The sequence below is a fragment of the Mixophyes fleayi genome, chromosome 4 (assembly GCF_038048845.1).
Source record: "Mixophyes fleayi isolate aMixFle1 chromosome 4, aMixFle1.hap1, whole genome shotgun sequence".
In the NCBI taxonomy this organism is placed as follows: Eukaryota; Metazoa; Chordata; class Amphibia; order Anura; family Limnodynastidae; genus Mixophyes; species Mixophyes fleayi.
In genome coordinates this window covers 117,398,809-117,423,773 of record NC_134405.1, presented here as the reverse complement: position 1 = coordinate 117,423,773, position 24,965 = coordinate 117,398,809, and the positions used below count along the sequence as shown (strand labels likewise).

At 38.3% G+C, this 24,965-nt stretch overlaps 1 protein-coding gene across 1 annotated transcript in view; it reads left to right on the top strand.

The window, feature by feature from the left end:
* Positions 1–24,965, top strand: part of MYO1E (myosin IE) — a 138,854-nt gene that overhangs the window by 106,648 nt on the left and 7,241 nt on the right. Inside the window, exons 19-26 of the mRNA XM_075208080.1 lie at positions 220–364; positions 7,143–7,257; positions 12,448–12,617; positions 13,528–13,673; positions 16,368–16,514; positions 17,250–17,410; positions 18,324–18,410; positions 21,670–21,874. Of these exons, the coding sequence (XP_075064181.1) occupies positions 220–364; positions 7,143–7,257; positions 12,448–12,617; positions 13,528–13,673; positions 16,368–16,514; positions 17,250–17,410; positions 18,324–18,410; positions 21,670–21,874 (1,176 nt within the window). The remainder of the gene's footprint in view (positions 1–219; positions 365–7,142; positions 7,258–12,447; positions 12,618–13,527; positions 13,674–16,367; positions 16,515–17,249; positions 17,411–18,323; positions 18,411–21,669; positions 21,875–24,965) is intronic.

Here is a 24,965-nt window from a genome sequence, read left to right as displayed (position 1 = left end):
TAATATCCACAAATAGACTGCCTTAAAGTAATTACTAAATTACAAATGTAAGCATGGGCCACAGAGCTGATTTGCAGACAAAATATGGGCCCCACACAAAATTAAGAACCTCAGTGGTCTAGACAGTGGTACCTCATTATATGGCCCCAGGAGTTTGACCGAAGACAGGAAGTCCTGCAAAAACAATGATTTACATATGTTCCAATCTTCCAATCACAGATATGCTATTCTGACCGCAGAGACCTGGCCTTCCTGGCGAGGAGATGAAAAACAGGGTGTCCTCCACTTACTGCATTCTGTTAACATGGAGCCCGATCAGTTCCAGCTTGGGAAAACCAAAATATTCATCAAAGCTCCCGAGTCGGTGAGTACACTTGTACTACTAGTAACTATCAATATGGATATGGCTACATAGACTCATTTTAAACTGGAAATAAAACAGATATTGAAAATATATCAATGTTTGTGCTGCTGTTTTTAGTGTTTGCTTTCATATATAGAAGAATTTCCTTTAGCAGTTTAATGTCAAGCTCATATAGGATTTTCCTGTAGTCAGTGGCAGTAGATGAATCACTAATAGCAGAGCAGGCTCCTTCACCAAATTTCTACTAAAAATTCAATGTACTGACTGCAGGTCAGATTCATTTGTAATTTCAACACCTGTGCTCTGCTCAGTCAGTTATCTTGAAGATAATAGTCTACAATTATTACATTATCTAGCAAATTTTAAGTGGTAAGATAAATGATTATAGATGAACAAGTACCTGCTCTCCCATCATATGTTGACAAGGTTGTAGTCATGTGCATTGCCCAGAGAACTGCAAAACATGTGTGCCAGTATTGTACTAAGAGAAATGTCTACACATCATAGTGTTCACTTTGTGTCAACAAGTGGTCCATTACTCATGTTTTCATTTGCTTGTCAATCTTACATCAGTTTGTTGATTTCACAATCATTGCAGTGCTCTGCCCGATCCCTTCCACCTCATCCATCTAGTTTCTTTACTGCATGATCAGTAGACCTGGTAACCTATATTATAGTATACAGGAGACAAGCACAGGCTAGAGCAGGGGTAGGCAACCTGGGGCTCTCCAGGTGTTGTGAAACTACAAATCCTAGCATGCCTTGCCACCCATCTGCTGGTTAACTACTGGCAAAGCATGCTGGGACTTGTAGTTTCACAACACCTGGAGAGCCGCAGGTTGCCTACCTCTGGGCTAGAGGGTGGGTTCCAAACCATGTGTGCTTTGGTTGGTGTAGGACTGGGAAACTTAAGGCCAAATGCTACTGGTGAAACATGCAACATTTTGTGTCCAAATGTAAAATAAGGGGAATTTTTTGTGGAATAGTTTTGAACATTCCTATCCTCTCATTTTAGACTGTAAACAGCAACATAATTCTGGTTCTCTTAAATTTTTCTCTTGGTTTTCACATGATCTGGAATTGTGCTGCAGAAACAAACATAGGTGTCATCCGTGCTTAAAGAGAAAACCAAACAAAAATCTCTCCAGCATGTATGTATTAGACACAGGTGTTACATATAATTAGCAATCTATTACCCCTTTTGGCATGATAGCATAGGTAAGAATTTCTCCTCTGGCACAAACGATGCAATCAGCATAACTCTAGCATTAATAAATACAATTAGTTAAATTACATATGTAGTGTTTGTCATTAATGTACACTGCTATTAGCAGAAATCACAAATAGTTGGAGAAATAGATTCTGGGTGGTGTCACTGATCATTAAGATGATGACTAAGATGATCTAGGACAGTGTTGGCTTACCTGTGACACTCCAGGTGTTGTGAAACTACAAGTCCCAGCATGCTTTGCCAATATATAGCAGCTTATTGCTGGAAGGGGATGCTGGGACTTGTAGTTTCACAACACCTGGAGTGTCACAAGTTAGCCAACACTGATCTAGGAGATCACTGCATGAAGGAAGATAGCAGATGACTTACAATAAATAGATTTTGCTGCAGTTTGCAACAAGGTTAAGGGAATTAAAGGTCTATTTATTAGAGGGCAAAAAGCCCTATCTGCAGCGTAAACGTGCATTTTCGGCAACTATAGGGCTTTGTCATGTACATCAGGAGTCACTGTGATGTATAGGGCAGTAAAATTCACCAGTTTTTGCTTTTGATAGTTTCTTCATGCAAAGTCTGGAAAAGTCTATTTAACAGTGGTAAATGTACTGTTATCGCAATCTCGGGATGTAGTCAAACGTATTATACTTATGGCACTGAATCCAGCTTCTATAAACGTCTTGCCTGCAAATACCTGCCACAGACTTTCACTGATTTAGCACTTATTGTAGGAGATATTGTCTGTAAGGGTCCTGAGCATCAGTTGGATTTAGTGTTGTTGTCCTGGGAAGTTCTGCTGTGGTGCTGTTCATACTGGTCCCAGCATGCACGCACAATGACCAGAGAATCTAATATGGGTTCAGGCGCTGTGTCATCATCGGATGACTATCATGTCTGAGTTGCTATATCATCCCATCAATCTGGTTCAGACCTTGCCAGATTATTGTGCTCACGTGCCCTAGTCTCATGTCCAGACTGACTGCCTGTGTTCCAAATTCTGGACATTGTCTTTGATCACAGCTATACCGTTCCCTCTGCTTTTAGTAACTGCTCCCATTGCTTACAGCATTAAACTGTTGGCTATTTCCGGGACTGTGGTTTTTGAGTACTCTCTGGTCACCAGCTGTTGGGTTGGCAAGGTTTGCAATTTTGTGCAACCTGAGTGACCCAACTGACGTAACTGTAGAGACTGCTTCTGTATGCTAGCCAACCTCCTCTACCGACAGGTCTACCACACCTGAATAAATAGAAAGTACATGTTCTAGTTACTGACATGTGGTAAAAAGAAATTATCCAGATAAACTCGTACAGCACAAATGTCTAAACACACTTAGGACATACAAGCATCTGGGCTTCTATTTGAGCTGCTCAACATGTCGCACAGAGGCAACATTGTTCCTTATCCATTTGTTAGAACATTGCTGCTCATAAAGGGCTTATTTTGCATAACTGATCGTGGACAGCAAACAAAAGTTGTGCATGGTGTGTCTTCCATTTGTAGTGCTCATATGCACTAAAGGTCCATGTAAAATAGGAATGTATGATCTCTATGCCAAACTCTCACACTGAACACAGAGCAGCTTGGACATAATCCTTATATGTATTAGCCCTTAGTTTGATTTTGTTATTTCTTTTCATGTTTATGTTTGGGGGTGCAGGGATTTTGTTTTGAAGATAAAACGTAGTTCAGTCATTGTAGTGACATTAAAGCAGGTACACAGTGGAAGAACCTCAAATCATTAGTCCGTCAGTAATGGCAAGTTAGATCAATCCATACACAATAACAATTATTTAAATTTATGTTGTTCGTACCGTACATTCTGTTTTAACTAGTGCTGGATAATAAGTATAACTACTTATTGATTAGTAAACAAATCACACACACATTACCTAATGGTTATGTATTTTTAACAATTAGAAAAAAAAAAAACACAATTTTAATACATATTGATTTCATGCATAAATGCATAGCACACTGCAGCGCTCACTGGGCCCTTTGGACAACAAAGAGTTAACACTTGGCAGCCACTATCTCAGTTGCAGTACCACTCCCCACTGATCAGATTGTTTGTGGGCTACAAATTTCCTATGCAGCAAACAGAACCATTATTTGTACATGTAATGAGCGGATGGAGTGGTCTTTCTAGAGCCAGCTTCAACCACTGTTGTGTTTAGGTTGGAAAACTTTCTGTTCATGTGTTCTAATGCGCAGATATTCTGGTGGTCTGATCAGATGATGTCAACAGCTCGATCTTGCCCTTTGTGACTGCAAACAAGTTTTAGCTTCTGCAAAAAAAAAAAGCCCTTATATGACAAAACCAAGGGATGTGTATTTATTTGTATTATCTTCACGTCATGCTACACCCAGGGGTTGAAACTTTGCCATGCATTGCATATTTTTCAGGCATTGCTGTTAAGTCACTACCCTGGGGGCGTAGTGTGGTGAAAGCCTGCATTTTTGTGCGTGCTAGTTGTGTGTTTTATTATTAAGAGGGCACGCTAGTGAAATTTCATATATAGATGCAATTCCTTACAAGCCCAGTGCTGTTACATCCTGTATTGTACAACAACAGTCTCTAGTTTTGTGTCCTCTATCTTCATTTTCCCAGCTTGAGAGACATACCAAGTAAAAAGCAGTTTGTGCAGCAGCATCTAGGTTGACAAGAAAAACTAAAGCCAACTTTTGGGAAAGGTGATTATTTCGGGTCACCCATTCCTTGGTCACATCCAGGCTAGACTTTGTAAGAAAGAAGCAGATGGATGAAGTTTCCAAACAGGGGCAGGCTGGGCTGGGTGGCAGAGGGGCATCTGCCCCCCAGGCGGGTCCCATAATGGGCTACCTTAGACTGGGTCACTGGGCCACCTGCGTTTTTTTTCCTTTAAAATAGGCTGCTGAGTTGAGTCTTGCCCCCTGGGCTGAAGTTTACCAGCCCTCCCCTGCTTACAAAGATGCAATACAAAATACAGCAGTCAGATTGATTAAAGAACTTAATGGGACTATACCACTATAAAACGGAAAGATTTTTGCTGTATTTTAATCAATAAATTTAACATTTAAAATTGTGTCCAATCTTTAAAGCAATGCACCTATTGGCATTTACAAATGAGCAGCTCATTAAAGAGAATGCTCAGAACTTTCTGATTCAACTTAGTATTTTATAAGCCTGATTGACTAAACCAGGTCTCGTTTGCACCAGCTATCCCAGGTCAAATATAATGTATTTGGTAATAATGACTGAATTTATTGTGTATGTATATACACATAACATCAGTGGTCAACATGGGCTGGTATACGGTGGTGTGCCCTACCGCCACTTCTCCTACTGCCTTTATTGTAAAGTGGTGGAAGTGGGGTGTATACGGTGGTGTGGAGGTATATACAGTGGTGTGGGGGTGTATACAGTGGTATGCCATACTACCACTTTTCCTACTACCTTCATTGTAGAACTATCACATTCCATTCACTTACATTTTCCGCTTCTACATTTCCATTGATTCCACATGATTTTAGAAATGTCATGGAGACATTAGGGATATATGTTGTAACCCCCTGTAGAAAGGTCTCTGTTTATATTCTTTGTTGCTCTCAGTGTAATGGCATTTATACATTCTGCTGTGTCTACAACCACTCAGTAACATTTTGTCTATGTCTGTAAGATGTGGGCTAAAGCACACCAAGTACAAAAAGAGGACAACTTAATAAAAACACTGTCTCTGTTTTTCTTCTGCTTTAAGCTGATCTTGTAGATGTCCCTGACTTTTGTGGCATGACTTAAAACCAACAATGATTTTTAGGCACTATATTTAGATCTGTGTTTTGATGCTGTAAAAAAAAAAAAGGCTTACCAGCTGAATTCTGCCACACTTAGAATCTAGGGAGGAATGTGTTGCAACATCCTGCCTTTAAATATAATATACTAGTATTGTATAGACAGCAGAAAGTTAATTGGTTGTAACCTTTCCTCATTTAGTTTATAGGATGAATTTCAAAGATCCATTTTTAAAGTCCATTATATTTAATTTACATTGGGTGCATTATGTCTTCACAATTTTCTAGTAAACACTGAACTGGTGGCATCATAACTTAAATATCTAAGCAATGATGTCCGAACTGACTGTATATAGAGATTATTTGCAGGATAAATAGTAGGATAAGGCGCTTCCTATTTGAATTTTTTATTTATGTTACAAGTCACCAAGGACGTATGTGTCCCTATAAAAGCACAAGGTAGTATTCAGAGGGCTTCTATACAGGTAAAATAAATCCGAGGTGATGTCTAATATCTATAATAATTACAGTAGGAGCTACATTATTCCTTATAATATACATTTTCCTAGTGAACACTGAAGGAATAACATCCAAACTCACTGGATATGCAGATATTATTGGCAGGTGTTTATACATATATTAACATCACTTGTGTATTATAATCCTATAATTATCATGATCAGTTGTTGACGTAGTTGGGACAGCACAGAGGCTTCGTAGTTAGTATTGCAACCCCACAGTGCTGGGGTCATGGGCTCCATTCCTACCCTGACCCTGTCTATCTAGAGTTTGTATGTCCTCCCCCGAGTTTTCGTGGGTTTCCTCCAACACTGTCCAAAAACATAGTGGTAAGTTATTTGACTTCTGACAAAAATGGACCTTTTTGTGTGTGCATGCTAGGGAATTTAGATTATAAGATCCAATGGGGCAGGAATTGATGTGAATGATCCATAGAATAGCAGGTGAACAAGCCCAATATGGCACCCTCTGCAACAATGTAAAGTCCTATTAGGAGAAAGGTGGTGTATCATTAAATAATTATTATAATTAAGAACATGGATTTTATAACACACCCTCATCTAGCCATTTAGTAAATAACATGATACTATGAATCTTGACTTATACCATAAGTCAGTGGGCATTTTCTCAATCCTTCGAAATACTATGGTACAAAAATTCAATGGTTATCAACTATTTAACATTTCAGTGCTAGAATGTGGGCCTTTCTCAATACAAACTACAAAGTGTTCTGAACCACCTCTAGACAATCTACAAGGATGAGCAAATAAACTATATAATAGAACAGCACATTGTTAATACATATAGTGTTGGTAATATGACCAAAGGCTAAAAGCTATATACACAGGAAAATATCAACTCACAGGACTAGTGGATAGGAACAGAACAAGACCACAACCTTGATGCTTTCATTTATATATTAGAAGTATATGATAGTTTGCAGCCATGTGAATATAATAATATATTTTGCTATATTTGGGTTTGAACTAATAATTTTGTGTATATTTCTTATATGAATTCTGTAATGTGTTCAGTAGAACAAGGATGCTTTATCAAGCATCTTTAGATCATATGATTTTTTAACTTGTAGCTCAAAACACCTTTGCTAATCTGAGAATACTCAAATCACCAATTATATTTGAAAAATAAGAAATTAAAAGTGATGAACTCAATGTATTAAACAGACGAACTACTGAAATATGATCTTATGATAAGAGGTGTGCATTAAACTGATTAGGTGATATCCATTTTATTTCTATTCCCAGCTGTTTCTCCTAGAAGAGATGCGTGAGAGAAAGTATGATGGGTATGCCAGAACAATTCAGAAAGCCTGGAGGAAGTATGTGGCCCGGAAGAAGTATGTTCAGATGCGGGAGCAAGGTAGAAAATTACATAATTTGTCTGTCTATTTTTCTCACACATGTAGACTGAGAGCTTGGGGCAAAGAGATAAAAATCTGTTTTACCAGACTACTGCCACGCCTGAGGATCTGTCTGTACCCAGACTGGGTGGTGGCTCTGGAGTTAGGCTGGTGACTTGATACACAAAGCTGGGTGGCCTGATTATGTTTCTTTGCATGTAGATGAAATGACTGATACAGGTGGTAATAGACTAGCAGAGGAGACCAGACAGGACCTGGATTGCTGAATCGGGATGGAACTGGAATGATGCTGGAACCAGAATGATGCTGGAACCGGAATGTAGACTGCACTGTCTAAGCTGGAACAAATGGGAAATACTGTAGACTGCTGGGAACCAGGTTGTTTGGAAATACAATGTTGCACTTCAAAGGGAATTTTGCATGGAAGATACGGACCAAGCGTGGAGCATTTACGTCAGTAGCTTTAATCCAGGCTTGTTCTTTTGTGCCGTAACCCCTCCAATCTATAAGATACTCAAAATGACCATGACGAATCTGTGAATAGAGTAGCCTTTCCACTTCATACTCAACTACTCAACTCCTCATTGAGTGTGGACTTTAGGAGTCTTAGGTAGTGCAGAATGAAACCTATTCAGGGGCAGGCTGGACTGCAGGACAGGGGGGCACAAATTTGAGAGTGTTTTGAACTCCAGAATGTGTGAAGAATTGGGAGGCATGAGCCCATTGAAGCAATTTCTTGTGGAGTGCTGGAGCAACAAATTTTTCCCAGAGGCAGGGTAGGAACAATTTTGGTAGAAAGGACGCAGGATTGATGATGGGACTTTTTTTTGTGAGGCAAAGATCCTCATCTTGAACCATGGAATGAGAAAGGGCATCACCCTTACAATTAGGATCTAGGCCGGTAAGTTACCTTTGAAGTCAAACTTGGAAAAGAACAAAGCCCATCTAGCTTGTCTTGGATTGAGACACTGGGCTGACTTTAGATACAGAAGGTTTTTATGATCTGTAATGACAGAGATGTGATATTTGGCACATTCCAACAAATGTCTCCATACCTTCAAAGCCAACTTAATGGCTAATAATTTTTGATCTCATATAGAGTAGTATTTATTTGCCAGCAGAAATTTGCGAGAAAAATAGCCACAGGGGTGGAGATATCTTTGAAACACTGTGATAAAACAGCACCTACACCTACTGCAGAGACATTCACTTCCAGGATTAAAGGCCAGTATAAGTCAGGCTGGAGAAGAACTGGAGCAGAAATAAAAAGTCGTTGGATGGAATGGAATGCTACTTTAGCTTCTTCGGACCAGTTGGAGGGATCGGACCCCTTTTTGGGCTGTGAGGGGGAGCCACATGAGTGAAGAAAATTCTAATGAATTTCCTGTAATAATTTGCAAAAGCCAGAATGCCTTGAACCGCCTTGATAGTGGTTTACAGATGGATCTAAAGAAGCTCAAGGCGATTCTCAACTGGCCTCTTACAATCAGTACCAGAAATAATGTAGCTTAAAAATGAAATGGATGGTACTTCGAAGGTGCATGTCTCCAATTGACAAAAGAGCCGGTTGGTACAGAGTCGTGAAAGAACCTCTTTGACATGGGCACAATGTGATTCCAGGTTATTGGAGAAGATATGAATGTCATACAAGCAGACAACAACTGTTTTGTATAGAAGGTTTTGGGAAATTTAATTGACATAATGCTGGAATACCGCTGGGGCATTACTCAATACGAATGGCATGTCAAGGTACTCGTAGTGCACGTCACGAGTGTTAAAAGCTGTCTTCTATTCGTCACCTTCACAAACTCCAATTAAATTGTAAGCCCCTCTCAAATCTGGTTTGGTAAAGATGGTGGCACCTCTGACATGATCAAACAGTTCTGTGATAAGGGGCAAAGGATGACAATTTTTAATGGTAATATCGTTAAAACCTCTATAGTCAATGCAGGGACTGAGACTGCCATCTTTTTTTCTTCACAAAAAATAAACCTGTTCTTGCAGGTGAGTAAGATGGACAGATAAACCCCTTCTTAAAGATGTCCTAGATATATTCAGACATTGACTTAGTCTCAGGGAGAGAGACTGGATAGGTACGCCTCCTAAGAGGTGTTTTCCGTGGTAATAATTCTATAGGACAATCCTACTCTGTGTGGTGGTAAGGAGTCGGCACCAGCTTTACTGAAGACATCAGAGAAGTCCCTGTAAGGTAAGGGTGGAAGCTCTGGACCAGAGGAAACTGAGGTCTGAAGTAGTATAACGCTGGAGGCAGGATTCCTTACAAGATACAATCCAGGATGTAATCTGACATGTAGTCCAATCAATCTGGGGGTTATGTAACCAGAGTCAAGGTAAACCTAGGACTAAGGAATGTGAAGCTTTGGAAATGTTAAGAAGCTTAAGCAATGCTGAGTGCAGAACCCCCACTCTAATTTTGAGAGGATGAGTCTGGTGGATGATAATACTGTTTGAGATGTGACTTCCATCCACTGCCGGGATGTAGAAAGTTCAAGGTAACGGCTCTGTAGGTAACTGCAACTCTTGAACCGCTGTGGCAGTAATGAAGTTTCCAGCAGCACCAGAATCAAGAAGAGCTGAGAGGTTCTTTGTTCGCTGAGCATGTTCATGAGTGATTGTTAGTACACAATCAGATTTTTGTGGGGAAGAATTGACTATTCCTAACCTAGCTTCTCCAACACCGGTTAGAAGCGTGAGTTTTTCGGACACTTGGGGCAGAAATCAAGTAAGTGTTCTGGAGCTGCACAGTAAAGGCATAAATTCGTCAGTCGGCGTCTGACACTCCTCTTTGGTTAAACAAGTGCGGTTCATCGCTTGGTGGTGAGGACTGCCGGGGCCTAAGTTGGTGATGCGGCTTAACTTTCACCTCTTCCTTTCTCCAGGGCATGTTCCCAAAAGCCTAAATCAACTTCATTACACAGGAAAGTTAGTTCATCAAGTGTAGAAGGCAGATCATGAGTAGATAGCTCATCCTTAATTTTATCTGACAAGCCACTCCAGAAGGTTGCGATCAGGGCCTCATCATTCCACTTCAACTCAGAAGCTAATATTTGGAACTGAATCAGGTATTTTCTCACTGGACAAGAGCTTTGTCGAAGGCGTAGAATATCTAAGGATGCTAGAGTGGTTCTGTCTGGCTCATAAAAGATCCAACTGAAGACTGCTGTTAATCCAGAACATGAGGAAAGCAGGGAATCTGCTCTTTCTCACAATGGAGATGCCCAGGCTAATGATTGTCCCGACAGAAGGCACATAATGAATGCAATGTTTGCTTTCTCCATAGAGAAATTGCTGGGCTGTAGCTCAAAATGGATCTCACATTAGTTCAGAAACCCTCTGCACAGATTTGGATCACCATCAAACTTGGCAGGAGTTGGCAGATGAAGATGAGAAGCTGTAGCGGAAACTTGAACAGGTGGAGCTTGTGCAAGAACAGAAGATTCACCTGAACTGAAAGTAGTTTGCATGCTATCCAGACGAGAGGACATTTCTTGAAGGAACTGCATGACTTGTCCATTTGCGCTTTCTTTACTCACTAACCAATTCACCAGGCTTTGCACTGAGCCCGCTCCTTGGGACAGATCACCAGCGGAATTTATTAGGCCAGTGCAAACTGTCACGCCTGAGGATCTGTCTGTACCCTGACTGGGTGGTGTCTCTGGAGTTAGGCTGGTGACTTGATACACAAAGCTGATTATGTTCCTTTACATGTAGATGAAAGGACTGTTACAGGTGGTGATAGACTAGCAGAGGAGACCAAGCAGAAACTGGATTTCTGAACCAGACTGGAACTGGAATGTAACCGGAATACAGACTGCACTGTCTAAGCTGAAACAAATGGGAAAGACTGCAGACTGCTAGGAGCCAGTTTGGCATTTGGAAATACAATGTTGCACTGGCAAAATGTAAGGACTCCAGGAAGTCTTTTATAGTAGTTGTTGATTCCTGATCTGAGACTGCGGTCAGCTGGGCAGAAGCAGTACTCTGAGTTGCTGAGATGGATCAGGTGACTATATCCAAGATGGTAGCTCCCAGGAACTGGTTTTGGAGGGAAACCTGGAGTGGAGACTGCTATCCCCTGATTGGCTGAGAGGAATCATGTGACCGAATGTAAGATGGCAGTGCCCATACCCTGATTCTGGAGGGATCTCTGGAGTGAAGACAGACTGGACAGCATCTTGCAGAGAGATGTGAAACTAACAGAGCCTGAGGACCACAGGAACAGCTTGGAAAGACAGTGGAGCTGTAAGTGACAGGACCGGAGTGCCTGGTGTGTGACAACTACTCTGCTATATGGGGTCATGATGATTATTAAACTGACATCCATAGTCTGCATTCATTGAAATTTCAGAACCAGGCTTTAGTTGGGTTTTGTTACATGGCTTTCGAAACACAGAAAGGTTTTGAGACTGGTTTAGTGCTGCAAAGTAGAGAAGTGGTGGTTATGTGTGGTGATGTTCATTTTATTTCGCACTGATGAAAGTAATTGTGTTACAAATAATGACCTACTTCCTCATTATTGGTGAAACAGTCCAAATCACATCTCACCATATTGAATATAATATTTATTTAATGGCACATTAACCAAATTGTAAAGATTTATCAGTGTTATTTATCTGAAGTTAAAAAGAAATATCCATATATAAATATATAATTTGTTCAGAAACGGAATAGATTGGGAGGGAGAAGGGAATAGAAGTGACCACTGAGCCCTGCTTGTGGCTGCCTGCTGTATGGAAGCAAACATGCTGCCTCCCATAGAAATGTATGAAGGTAAAATAAGCAAAAAAAACAGACAGTAGTTTTATTTACTTTCCTCCACACAAAACAATAGGGAGGAACGTTTTGAGGTTAGAGTAACTTTAATCAATACATCATTGGGAAATGCAGCAACAAATATCTTTGCCCATCAGGGAAATAATAAGATAACCTTTATGCCAATGTGTAGAAGAAAATACTTCCTATCCTAATACTGAGCAATATTGTTACATAAAATGATTACTATGTAAAAAGCATAAGACCTTAGGATGCATTGTCTGTGTATTTTAGTCAAGGGGTAAATACCCCTTTTGTAGCCTATATAGCATCTGTTTATAGCACAATACGTTTGGTTAAATTAAGTTTCTGTAGAAATGTTATATATCCAATGATTTTTTTATTTTTATTTTCAGCTTCCGATCTCTTCCTTAACAAAAAAGAAAGAAGACGCAACAGCATTAACAGAAATTTCATTGGTGACTACATAGGCATGGATAACCACCCAGAGCTTCGGCAATTTTTGGCAAAACGAGAAAAGGTCGATTTTGCAGATACTATTACAAAGTATGACCGCAGGTCTAAAGTAAGTTGATAAAATAAAATAAAACTCGACTGATTTTAATCCATATAACCAAATTAGTATTAAATTGATTGTTATTATATTTTACATACAGTTTTGACATGTCCACTAGTGCAAAACAGGATCTATCTTTCCTTGATTAAGGGAGCTTAAAAAGACACAAGAAGGGCTTTCACAGCCAGTTTGTGACTTATTTGTCTTCCAGCCAGTCCTTGTGAGACTTCTGTTACAGATCATTTTTGTTGGTGGGGATATGTCTATGAATTAAAAGTTGTATGTCTGTCCCTTTAAAAGTTCTTTGCAATTCATTCTAAAACTCGTAAACTTGCAGTCTCCAAAGTTTTTAGATGTTGTTAAAACCTCATTACTGGACTTTTTATGAATACTTTTGCAACTGCGAGAATCATTTTTAGACCTCTTAAATGTTAGACACATAGGGCCTGAGTCATTAAAGAAAGTAAGGCTAAAAAAGGAGTAACTGTTCTCTGGGACAAACCATGGAACAATGCAAGGGGTACAAATTAGTATATTATCTTGCACATAACTTAAATACTGGCTGTTTCATCTAGCACACAAATACTTGATAGCTTTATGTTTATACTGGAATTTTTAAAGTTGATCTGGGATATGCCCTACACAAACTATAATTCTGTCCCCGCATTTTACATTTACTTCCCCTCCGATGCATCATGGTTTTGCTCAGGTGCAAAGTTACTTCTTTTTTATGCTTTACTCTCCTTAATGAATCAAGCCCATAATGGCTGAGGAGGGGGAGGTTATGGGTATTATTTAAATGCACTTTTATGCATTTTATAAGATGCGCATGTTTTGTAGCTGCATACATGTTATCATAGCAAACATATGGCTTGGCATGAACATAAATTAATATCTCAACCATTTGTCTGTTTTCCAGGGCATAAAAAGGGATCTTATCCTTACACCAAAGTCTGTGTACCTCATTGGAAGGGATAAAATTAAACAGGGACCAGAGAAGGGAATGGTGAAGGAGGTTGTGAAAAGGAAGATCGACGTGGAGCGTATTCTTTCTGTCTCTCTAAGGTCAGTGTCTATTTCTAGAAAGGGAAATTACTGTTCATAAACTGTGTAAAAATGAGTGACTTTTTCCTTCCTGTGGAAGATTTAGTATTTGTTTCCTTCTGCATCAATGTCTTGTTTAAAAATAATAATCCAAAGTAAAAAATATAACCAGAGCACCAAGAAATGGCTCCTCTTTTTGTTTGGGCATGTCAATTAAAGTCGAATGTTCTTATGTTAGTTGACCTGTAGTGGAGCAAATATGATCCAGGATTTCTGTTGATCATGGTTTGTTTATAGGTACAGTAGTGATTTGTCAGTTTCAGAAGATGTTGTGTGCAGTGCTTTCCAATGTTTTTCTAATGAGCCACATTTCTAAAGATTCTATAACATGATGCTCTGTAAGGGATCCTATTGACTTTTCATGTAAGCTGACAGACTGTTGGGCAGCCCTGGCCCACAGGTCACGAGTCATTAATCTCAGGTCATTGTCACAGGTCCATAGCACTCTTCAATTCCACAACCAGACCTGTCTGAATAGCTCCAAGTGTGGTTGAAGGACTTTTTGGGGGCCATTTGGCAAGTCAGGGATTGGCAATTAATTATTTAATTTAATTATTCAGTTTTATATTATGATCTGAAATCCTGTATTTAAATTGGCTGCTACATGCCCGCATTACCTTTCACAATCTTATTGGCCCACAATGTAAAGCTGCATGGAATATATATCAATGTTTCTTTGGAATTAATATAATGAAAACCTCACGTTACACTCATCAATTCAGAGGTTATATTCAGGCTACTGAAAGACTGCTGGCTGCTTATACTTTTAGTAATACAATACTTGAGAAATAATCCAAAAAAAAGTAGAAAATACGCTATGTATGTATCATTTAAGCAAATTGATAGATAAGTGTTGCAGTATTAATGGAATTTGGCAACTGCCAAAACCTTTGTTTGTTTATATTACTCTCTCTTTTATGGTGACGAAACAATATTGTATTTATTTTTCACACTACAGATTTCTAAATGAGCCCTGTTGTGCTCTTCTCTGAGATGTTCAAACTAATTAGCAGATTCTAGTTGGGAGCAAATCCAGTATAAACACTAAGCTGTCACCAATTTCATCAGACTATGCTGCTATAGGATCCATCTGTGTCTCCAGTACAGGGAACAGTGTATTGACTCAGGCTGAACATATATCTAGCTGTCTGTTTACTGCTGCTCCATATGATATATCAATCGTGTTCCAATATGCACAGTGATGACATGTGTTACTATGAAGAGCATAATGGTTTCCTGTAATGCCTGAGTAGCAGTGAATCACTTCCATTAATATAGTGGTAAAGCTAAAATAAACTTCAATAAGCCATTTGTGGTTTGCAACAGAATTAGAAAAAGTAAAATGTGTAACAGTAATGATTTTAAGACCACACACCCAACAATACTACTAACACACAGTATGTATTAGCTGAGATGAATGCTATAATGCAGAGGTAACTTTCTTTGGCTGATACACAAATTTGGGCACACATGTTATGACCTAGATGTTCAGCCTGACCCTCTGTCCAAATTAAACATGGAGCCTATGTGTAACAGTGTATTTAAGTAGTATTCTCAAGGCCTCCCTGCAGTATAGTGTACCTGTAATGAACATTCTCATAGGACTCCATTATATTCTACTAAGCTTTAAAGCTTGTGAACATTGCAGGCAATGTTGAACTTGTCACAAAGTGTGTGAGTACAGGTCTGTTTTCTTTCCTGAGTTTGAGGGGCTGCAAGTGATAAGCACATCAGAAGAGCAGAACTTAGTTTTTTGAGTGTCTTACAGCAGTAATGGTGTATATGAAATCAGTTTGTGCCGTATGAAACATCTGCGAGACAGTGTCGTCTAATCGCCATGATTAAGTCAGTGCTCAGATCCAAGAAAAAGTCTGCAAAGGAGAAAAACAACCTAGAAAGGCAATAATGTCATTTCTCACACTTCTGGCATCATGCGGTGACATCTGCTTTGGCTTTTGTACTTTCAGCTTTTGTAAATTCAGAAATATTCCTAAAACCTTTACTGTACAGTAGGTAACTATGATTTTTCTGTAACAGTATCTCACTATATATATATATATATATATATATATATATATATATATATATATATATATATATATTATATTATATTATATTATATTATATTATAATATATATATATTTTTTTTCCTTTTCTACTGCGCATGTGAAAGTTGGCTAGTCGGCACTATATTTTCTCAGTATAAAATACCCTTAGTGGACCTGTCATCCCACATAAAACATTTAATGGTTTTCACCTTGTAACACCTCACTCCTTTACATAGTAGATTAGTCCTACATTTTACAAGTAACTAGACAAATGCTTATAAGTGCAAATGGACAGTAATCCATAGTATTCAATGAGATTAGAATGTCTGTCTAATGCAGTTAGACTAATGTATAGAATAATAGAAAGCCTGACTGGTGGTTGCGAGTTACTGTACACCTGCACTATTGTTCTTGTTAGTAACTCAGAGTTTGTTAAAAAGATAAACAATCTTTCTTTTGAGCCTACTTTGTTGCCAATGCACGGGTTAGATAGCAAGCATGCAGATGTGGGTAACTATAGATACTGATTAAGTTAAGTTGTTTTTTTTACACCTTGGTTGTAAATATCTATATACATTTTGTCGACTGTTTCTTGTTCCTCTATAGCCCATTGCAAGATGATTTCTTCATTATTCATGAGCAAGAGTATGATAGTCTACTGGAATCCCTCTTCAAGACCGAGTTCATAAGCCTATTATCCAAGCACTACGAGGAAAAGACCCAAAGAAAACTACCTCTGAAATTTAACAATACGTGAGTAACCACCTGCTTCGGCGACTGACTGGGATCAATGTGCTGCATGACATAATTGCTGCGAACACTGCATTCATTGGAATTAATTGTGTTACTCTCCTGTGACATGCACCCTGGTAATCTGAGATCATTTGTTGTAATGTGATATTTGCTCTGTTTGAACACCTGAAATGTAAATACCATTCATTACAATTTTCTATTTCACAATACATTACAAAACAATGAGTAACAAACCGGGTAGCTGTCATAGTACATACTTCATTGGAAGCACACAAAATGTTTGAACAGGAAACCTGAGTATGCCCTCCCTTTATAAAAAAAAAACTGCACTGACAGTTATTATAGATTTCCACCGAATGGCACCTTGTACTTGCTCTACTCAGGTCAGAACTTACCGTATGACAGATAGCACCTTGTACTTGCTCTACTCAGGTCAGAACTTACCGTATGACAGATAGCACCTTGTACTTGCTCTACTCAGGTCAGAACTTACCGTATGACAGATAGCACCTTGTACTTGCTCTACTCAGGTTAGAACTTACTGTATGACAGACATCAGCCTTTTTTTTTTTTTTTTTTGTTATAAATGTCACATTGTGGTCATGCCAATAAGCTCAGCTCTATCCACCTTTATCACAGTTTATCATGGGATGGAGGGACAGGAATTTTATAGTGATGTCCCTCTACTGTGCCAATTCATATTTGTAATAATGTGTATATTTGTAAATACTACAGACTTGAAATGAAGTTAAAAAAAGAAAACTGGGGGCCATGGAGTGGGGGAAGCGGCTCCCGTCAAGTGCAATTTATTCAAGGGTTTGGAGATTTAGCCATATTGAAACACAGCAATAAGGTGCTACAGGTCAGCGTCGGACAAGGCCTGCCAAGGAACGCTCGTAAGTAACATATTTTATCTCTGTGCTCCAGAAAATGGGAGAAAACATACCTAATTGTTTGCCATGTAAGGAATTTGGCAGCCTAAAAATTGCCTCATCGATACACTAATGGAAGTAAAATCTGTGTGGAAATATCCACCTACTTTATACTCTGGGTCCCATTTAAATAGCAGGGTTGTAGAAGAATATTTTGTAAACAATAACTTTTTTTATTTACAACATCACATTATCTAACTGTGGAAGTTTTGATCTCTTACTTGTACACAAATGAATGCTAATGGCGAAGTGAAACAAAAAAAGTATTTTCAGTTTGTTATTAGCGATGACATAAATTAGCTTAACTCTACACTAATGCTAGTGTTCATATTTTAAGTTTAACACACAGAGGGGTACAGTTATAGAAACTTATGCAAAGGTTACTTGGCAAAAAGGTACTGTAACCCATAGCAACCAATCAGATTCTATTAGTCCTTTTTTTATAGTTAAATTAAAGCAAACATGATTGGTTGTGATCCCATTGTGTTTTCTATATTGTTTCAATGGAGCTCCCTTTTCTCCAGAATTTATTTTTGCCCACTAATGAGTACATAGGTGTCTGAAGATATATGTAGCTCTCAACATGTATGGCTTATATACCTGTCAACATATGAAGTGTGCATGCAGCATGATGGCTCCATACAGTGAATCGTATGCCCGAAATGGTAGATTTCCAACCATTCCCCAATGTAATCTTATTTTATTTTGAAGACTAACTAGTATAGAGAATATTTGAGAATACATTTAGTTATTATTTCATAAACAATAGCGCTTCATCATATGTGCAAGGACAGTGTAATCATCTTATGCATTTTTATATTTTTTGTTTGATGAAGCACGTACATGAATTGATATCCCCCACCCCCATGTGTTCCAGGGCCAACCAGAAGAAACATTGTTGATGGAAGAGGTAACACACGCCAAGCTAAGTCCTACCCAAGTAGAGCTGCTCCACCTCCACCAGGTAGAGTATGTTATCGGATTGTTAGATTGTCAGTGAATGAATGCTGAAGATGATAAGATACTTATATGGGAGATAGCTTTGGTTATAAGGCACAGTATTTATCTCACAAGCTTTTTTTAGAGGTATTTGGTAAGAACATGTAAAAGAGTGTCCCTGCTGAGGAATTACGTGATGCTTGGTTATGCTGATGGAAGCTTTACAGGCTGAAAAGTGACTTCAGATCTCTCTACAGATGTGCTCTCTTAGTTCTCATATGTCTTCATTGTACTTGATTTGCTTCCAACATCCTGTGCTCCAAAGCCCAAACCACCTACTTCCTGTTCCTATAAATATGGTGTAAATATATAATTAAGGACCGTGAACTTTCCAAGCTTGTAATCCTCATGTCAGTAGCTCATGACAGAGGCTCAGAATTCAGCTTTGATATTGCCAGGGATATAACAGTAGCATTCTACAGCAGCGCTAGTTTGCCAGTAAAGACTGTAGTGCGTAATAAAAAGTGTGGCTGTGGTCTCATTGAGGGTAAGGCTACTATGAGAACGATATGTAGAAAATGTTCATAGTTTAAATAACATTACAAACATCAAATGTGTACATACTGTTGGATATCCCATAATATAGAACAAGAGAATTGGCACTGCGTCAGTATAATACTTATTCATTTCCAAGTCAAAATCAACAGACTGTTTGTTTTTCTTTACTGTACTTTAATGATTTTCCCTGACTGTGCCATGGCAGCTAAAAAAAAAATGCCAAGGCCTCCGAATTGTTTAATTAAACCACTGTCTTCCGACCTTCTATAAATCAAATGTGATGTTCTGATCGTTTTTACTCACCCAATCGGTGATTGAAGTAGGGGTGTACACGGTGGTTTGCCATACATCCAGTAATCCTACTGCCTTCATTGTAACACTATAAAATGCCATTCACTTACATTCCCATTATAATTTTAAATACCGGCACTTCTAAATTTCCACTTCACCACTGCAGCCAATAATTTGGTTACAATAATAAATCCATTGTGACTTTACGATTTGTGAGTCTGTAGCCTTTTTCTTGAACATTTAAGTGTGCATCTGTTTATACCTAATCTTACCATGGGCGTTCCTGACTGACAGCATGGGATATGTGGGAGAGAGGATAGTTATACTGCGAGATGGAATAACTGTTCTGTCCCCAGCATCACTCTCTGTCAGTGCTGCTCATGATGCAGCATATTGCGGAGCAGTAGTAGTGACTTAGAATGACAGGGATGTGCAGACCAGACTCCCCTCGTTCGCTGCTGTCCCCCTTGTCCCCCGACACACACACATTCTGAATTCATAGCAGATCACCCCACTGTATTTTATCAAAATGTTGTACATCTCGTACAGTGTTTTACTGTATTTTATTAGGTCATCTTGTCAGTCCCTCTGTGCTTCAGTAGGTGATTTATTCTAAATCTTTTAATACAGAAGGTTCAAAATGATTCAAAGCAAACAAATTACTCAATTAATATAATGGTTTCAAACCCTTTCAATGTTATATTTTATTGTTTTTGGTGACACCATAATTTAGTCATAGAAATCTTGCATGAATAATGAAGATAAAAAAGCTGAAATATATTCTATTACAAAGCATTCTGGATGTCACCCCTAAATCCCTGTGACAGCCTGCACTGCTTTGGCGTAATAGTAAACACAAATTAAATTGACTGCTTAGTGGTTCTGTGGGTCACAGCACAAAAATGAGGCCACATGTAATTTAAGGTGGGTTCCCACAACCCTTCTTGGCAAAATTATTGTGTATAACCAAGTACTAATTGCATCATCAATATCCGTTTTAGAAGCCATATTAGTTCCCTAGCAGTTGCATTTAAATAAAATAATATACTGAATTTCTGATCAAAAATATAGCAGTTAAAGAAAACATTATTCAAATCTGAGCCCCTGGTCCCAAATCTGACTCTCAAAATTAATCTATGTCCACAGCCAAAAATGTTAAGAAAAACTGATCATATAATTGTTCTGAGCTTAAAATCTTTTTCTTGTATTCAGTGAGAATCAATGCCTTGAAATGCTGCTTCCTGTTAGGAAATGAATGAAACTATTTAAGTAGAGCCAAGCTTACTAGTGCACATATGTGGTTACGTGGAAGCCTGTGCACATGTTGATATCAGATATCGAAGTGCTTTAGAGGTACTATATAAAGGGCGCTTCTAAGGGCACTCTGCACACTACCTTATAGTTTCAAAGAGCCCAGTTTTTAACAAATTTTAATACTATATGTGGTTATTATATTTTTATAGATATAGAAATACAAAATGTGCAGAACACAATGTACACACCAAGCAAATTAAATATACAAATCAATAATGAGAAAAACAAACTTTCACAACCTTTGGAGCAAGGACAAATCAAGAAAGTCTGATATTAAACGAAAATACATTATCTGAAACTTTAATCTTTTGTAGCAAATCAATGTATCCATTTTTTATTTGCAGTAGTTGTAAAATATTCAACACTAGCAGTAATGTATTTTACATTTAGGGGTAGTTGAAGTGACAGTGCTTATCTTTGTGCATAAATATTTCAAAGCTCTCTCTTGGGGTCATGTGTCACTTGTCTTCAAGGCTTCTCATAATAGCGTCTGCTTCCTTCGTTTCTGGAATATTAATTCCACCAGTCAAATCAATGTAAATTGTTTTATTTTTTTATTGCAAGCTATATAGATTGATATGCAACTAATGTATTCCTTATTGTAGAACAAGCTTCGTAGCCCATGGCTATCCAGCCATGTGGGTCTACAAATATCAGCATGTCCTGCCACGCAGAGCTTGGCAAGCCATGCTGCGGCTTGTAGTTCTACAACAGCTGGCCAGCCACATGTTACTTTACTTTGCTGGATAATGATATTAACAGAATGACCCATTTCTTATAATTTTTTTTTATTGGAATAATCTCAGAGTTTTATACTTGCACTTTGGAAAAACACGCAAATAGAATATAGAGGGGGAAAAAACTACAGTAAATGTAGACAAGAAACAAAAATAAAAAAATACACTCATGCTCTTCTACATAAGGTGATATATTTTACAAGTATTTATGTCAGGCAAACGGTAAGAGCTGTATACCAGCAATTTTCCCTTGTACATCAGTGTCTATGAGCTTCTATGTATATTGCATCTCTTGTTCACATTTTCTTTTTATGAGTAAAATGTATTTTATTTCCATTGCTTTTATTATTTTACTCATTACACTTTACTTTTTTTTTAATACAGGATCTCACCAGAATGGGGTGATACAAAGTAATCAATATGGGCACCGGCAACAGAAACCAGGAAAGCCATTAAATAACTCCAGAACGTCCCATCCATCTTTGGACCACCCAACGTTACCAAGGCAAGCTAGTGGAGCTGCAGCCAGGAATCCTCAGCAGCCACAAAGCTTAGACTTTCTTCGTGTGCCAGACCAAGGTGTTGCAGGGTAAGACTTGTTCAGCACTGCATTAAGCTATCGTTACTTTTGGCCAGTAGTCTACAATGAAATTCATTAACCAAGTAAAGTCCTGTCATTTCTTTGGTTAGGATTTACAATGATTAATTAAAGCAGACCTCCTTTCTATGGGTAGGTTCCACACAGTTAGCTTGATCTTTAAATAGATCATATAATAGATTTATTGTGACTTAATAAATGCTAATTAGTTCCCAGCAGGGTTCCTTTCATGGTTTATGCTTGCAGCAAGGCTGTGTTAATGTTGTGGAGGAGCCTGCCACTCTGTGGCCAAAACTCCTTTGTGACTGGTAAATTATAAAACAAGGAGAAGTCTTTCTTCTCATTGGAATTGAAACTGCACTTTTTAGGCTGTTATTACAGGATGTAACGTGTTTTTATAGGACAGGCTTCGTAGAAATGCAAACCGTGTACCTTGTTATCTCTGGAGCAGGATTCTATTCTGCTTCTCTTCTCAACTCAGTGGGGGTCACGTATGAACTGTAAAGAATGTGGAGAAGTAATGTAAAGCTGATTGTTTTCCTCTATTGCTGTCATCCACCTACTTTTGCACAATTGCATCTGTTTGTGCGGATATGTATATGGGTTTGTGTGGCAAGATGTCACTGATTGCAAGTGAAGCACATTTGTACTACTTATGATGGGTGAAGCTGACCCGACCTGCAAGATAGTGGTATTCTATGGACAATGCAGGTAGTCACAGTAATGTGCCTACTACTGTGAGATACTATAATGAACTTCAAGGGGTACAGAGCATGAATTTTATTTAGGTGTCCGCAGAGTTTTGTTTTTTTTATTCAAGCAAAAGCGTTCAGGTTTCTGTACCACAAATCAGTACTTGGCTTTTATTTTCCATATGACACCTTTTGCATTTTATATTGAAAGGGCATTAATATGCACGCATAAAAAAAATGTAAGTAAAATATTTTACTTTAAAGTTGTCATATGAAATAGAGGTAGATTACTTAAGCTCATAAAGAATACAGTAATACATGCGAAGATACTGACAATTTACAGATGTCATGTGGTCAGGATTAATATCATAAGTTATTTAAGGCATAAATGGTGCTTGAAGAAGCAGTATTTTAGGGGGGAGGGGAGTAAAAGATGCTAATATTGTGCTGCTCCAATTGTGTTATGAGGAAGTACTACCATTGAGGTGACATTTGTAGATGCATGTTTAGTCATGCAAAGCACCTGAGCAGGTGCTGATGGAGATACAAATGTGGAATGAGAGCATAGCCCAATGTATGCACAGCAGATATGGTCACATTTGCACATAAAAATGATATTGCAGCCAGTCATGTTTTCAGGCTCTGTAATGATACCCAACATCTTGCAAAAATAGGTTGGGATTTTGTGTGCTTTACTTTCATTCTTAATTCGATTGTTATTAATTTTAAGAAACATTTTGCTACTCTAAGTACATTTCATTGATACTATCATTGAGATTTAGAGCAAAGCCAATGGGTGGCTTCTGAGGCCCACACTGTTTAGATTGAAGGGCTGAACGGAAGTTTTCAAAAAAGTTATTTGAAATTCTTTCACTGCTAATCATTTTGAATCAGGAATCATATACAATAGCAAGGATTGTGCTCTGCACAGCATGTTCAACATGTGTGAATGACCCTTTACCAATGTTATACCTCCATATTCATAAGCTTACTATATGAGCATGACAGTGTGGGCGGTTTTTACCATAAAAGGTGAAAATAATGTTGACTAGCAGAGGGGGATTTATGAGAAGGCTGATTAGGCAAAGTATTCCTTGTTGATAACTTGGTAGTTGAGTTTAAGAATCAGTAAAGTTTCGTACAGACATCCAGAATCAATGGTATATTTTATTGGTTATTAATCCAGTGGAAGGACACCTTTTATGTAGGATTTACGTGTCAATCAAATCCTCTAAAAATTATTTACTCTGTCTTTTAGAGATAGAGACCTTTTTTATAAAAGTAACCAGAAAGTTGCAGAGATAACTAGGGGGGGATTCAATTGGCCGTGTTACTGTTAAAAGTAACGTGACCTGCGCATTATTACTGTTATTACGGTAATAGTGCGCATAATTACCATTTATTACGGTAGTTCTAACGCCTGCTCTTTGCTCGCAGCTCCCTGAGCTGTGAGAAGAAAGCCGGGTTAAAACTACCGTAATAACGTTAATAGTTTTAGCGTGGCGGTACTTCAGGGGGAACTGAATTTTCCCCCCCTAGAATCTAATAATCACATTATGTACATCTGCATATTTTTTAAGGCATTTTCTATAACATATCAACGTTTCCCTTTCCCCAACCATGACAGCGCTCCGTCGTCCCAAGCCCCACTGCATCCCATCTGTATAAATTAAATACTGTGCTTGGAAATAGTTTCTTTAACTGACTCTTGGCTAAAAGTTAGTATGTAAATTACACAAATTCCAAACACAGTATTTTAAAAAGTGTGTAATTTACATACTGTGTTAAATGTATCAAGACAACAATGTGCAAAGTAAGTAAATAACACCTCTGCTACCCTAAGATGGCCCCACATGGCCTTGCAGCAAAACCTTGCCTAGATATGTCAAAATACAGAGCAAATTGGGGGCACATTAGTCATGCAACATCTGAGAAATGACAGTAAGCCTATAGAGTTAAAGTGAATAAAAATATTTATTTGGCACCAGACTCATTTAGGGGACGTGCTTTTTATCTTTCTTAGTACTGAAGACAGCAGAAAAGCCCTTAATGACATTGCAGTTTAGAGTAAGATTATGTGATCAGAGTTTTTTGCAGTGCAGTAAATGGAGACATGGTTGCACTGTGAAGCAAAACAAGAGACCACAGAAAAAGTGCCCACTGCAAGTCAAAGACTCTTTGTACTCAGCAGCTGCTGCAAACCAACTTAATGTTTTAATATTGAGACAATGTTGATTTAACTACAGTAAGGCAGCAGTGTAAAAACCACAACTCGCTATAAAATGTGCCATGAAACAAATATTACACACAAAAAAAAACAGCTTGGGCAATGAATTTATACATACTCTGTAAAAACGGCTTGATAACTTTCAAGAAAAAATAGATATATG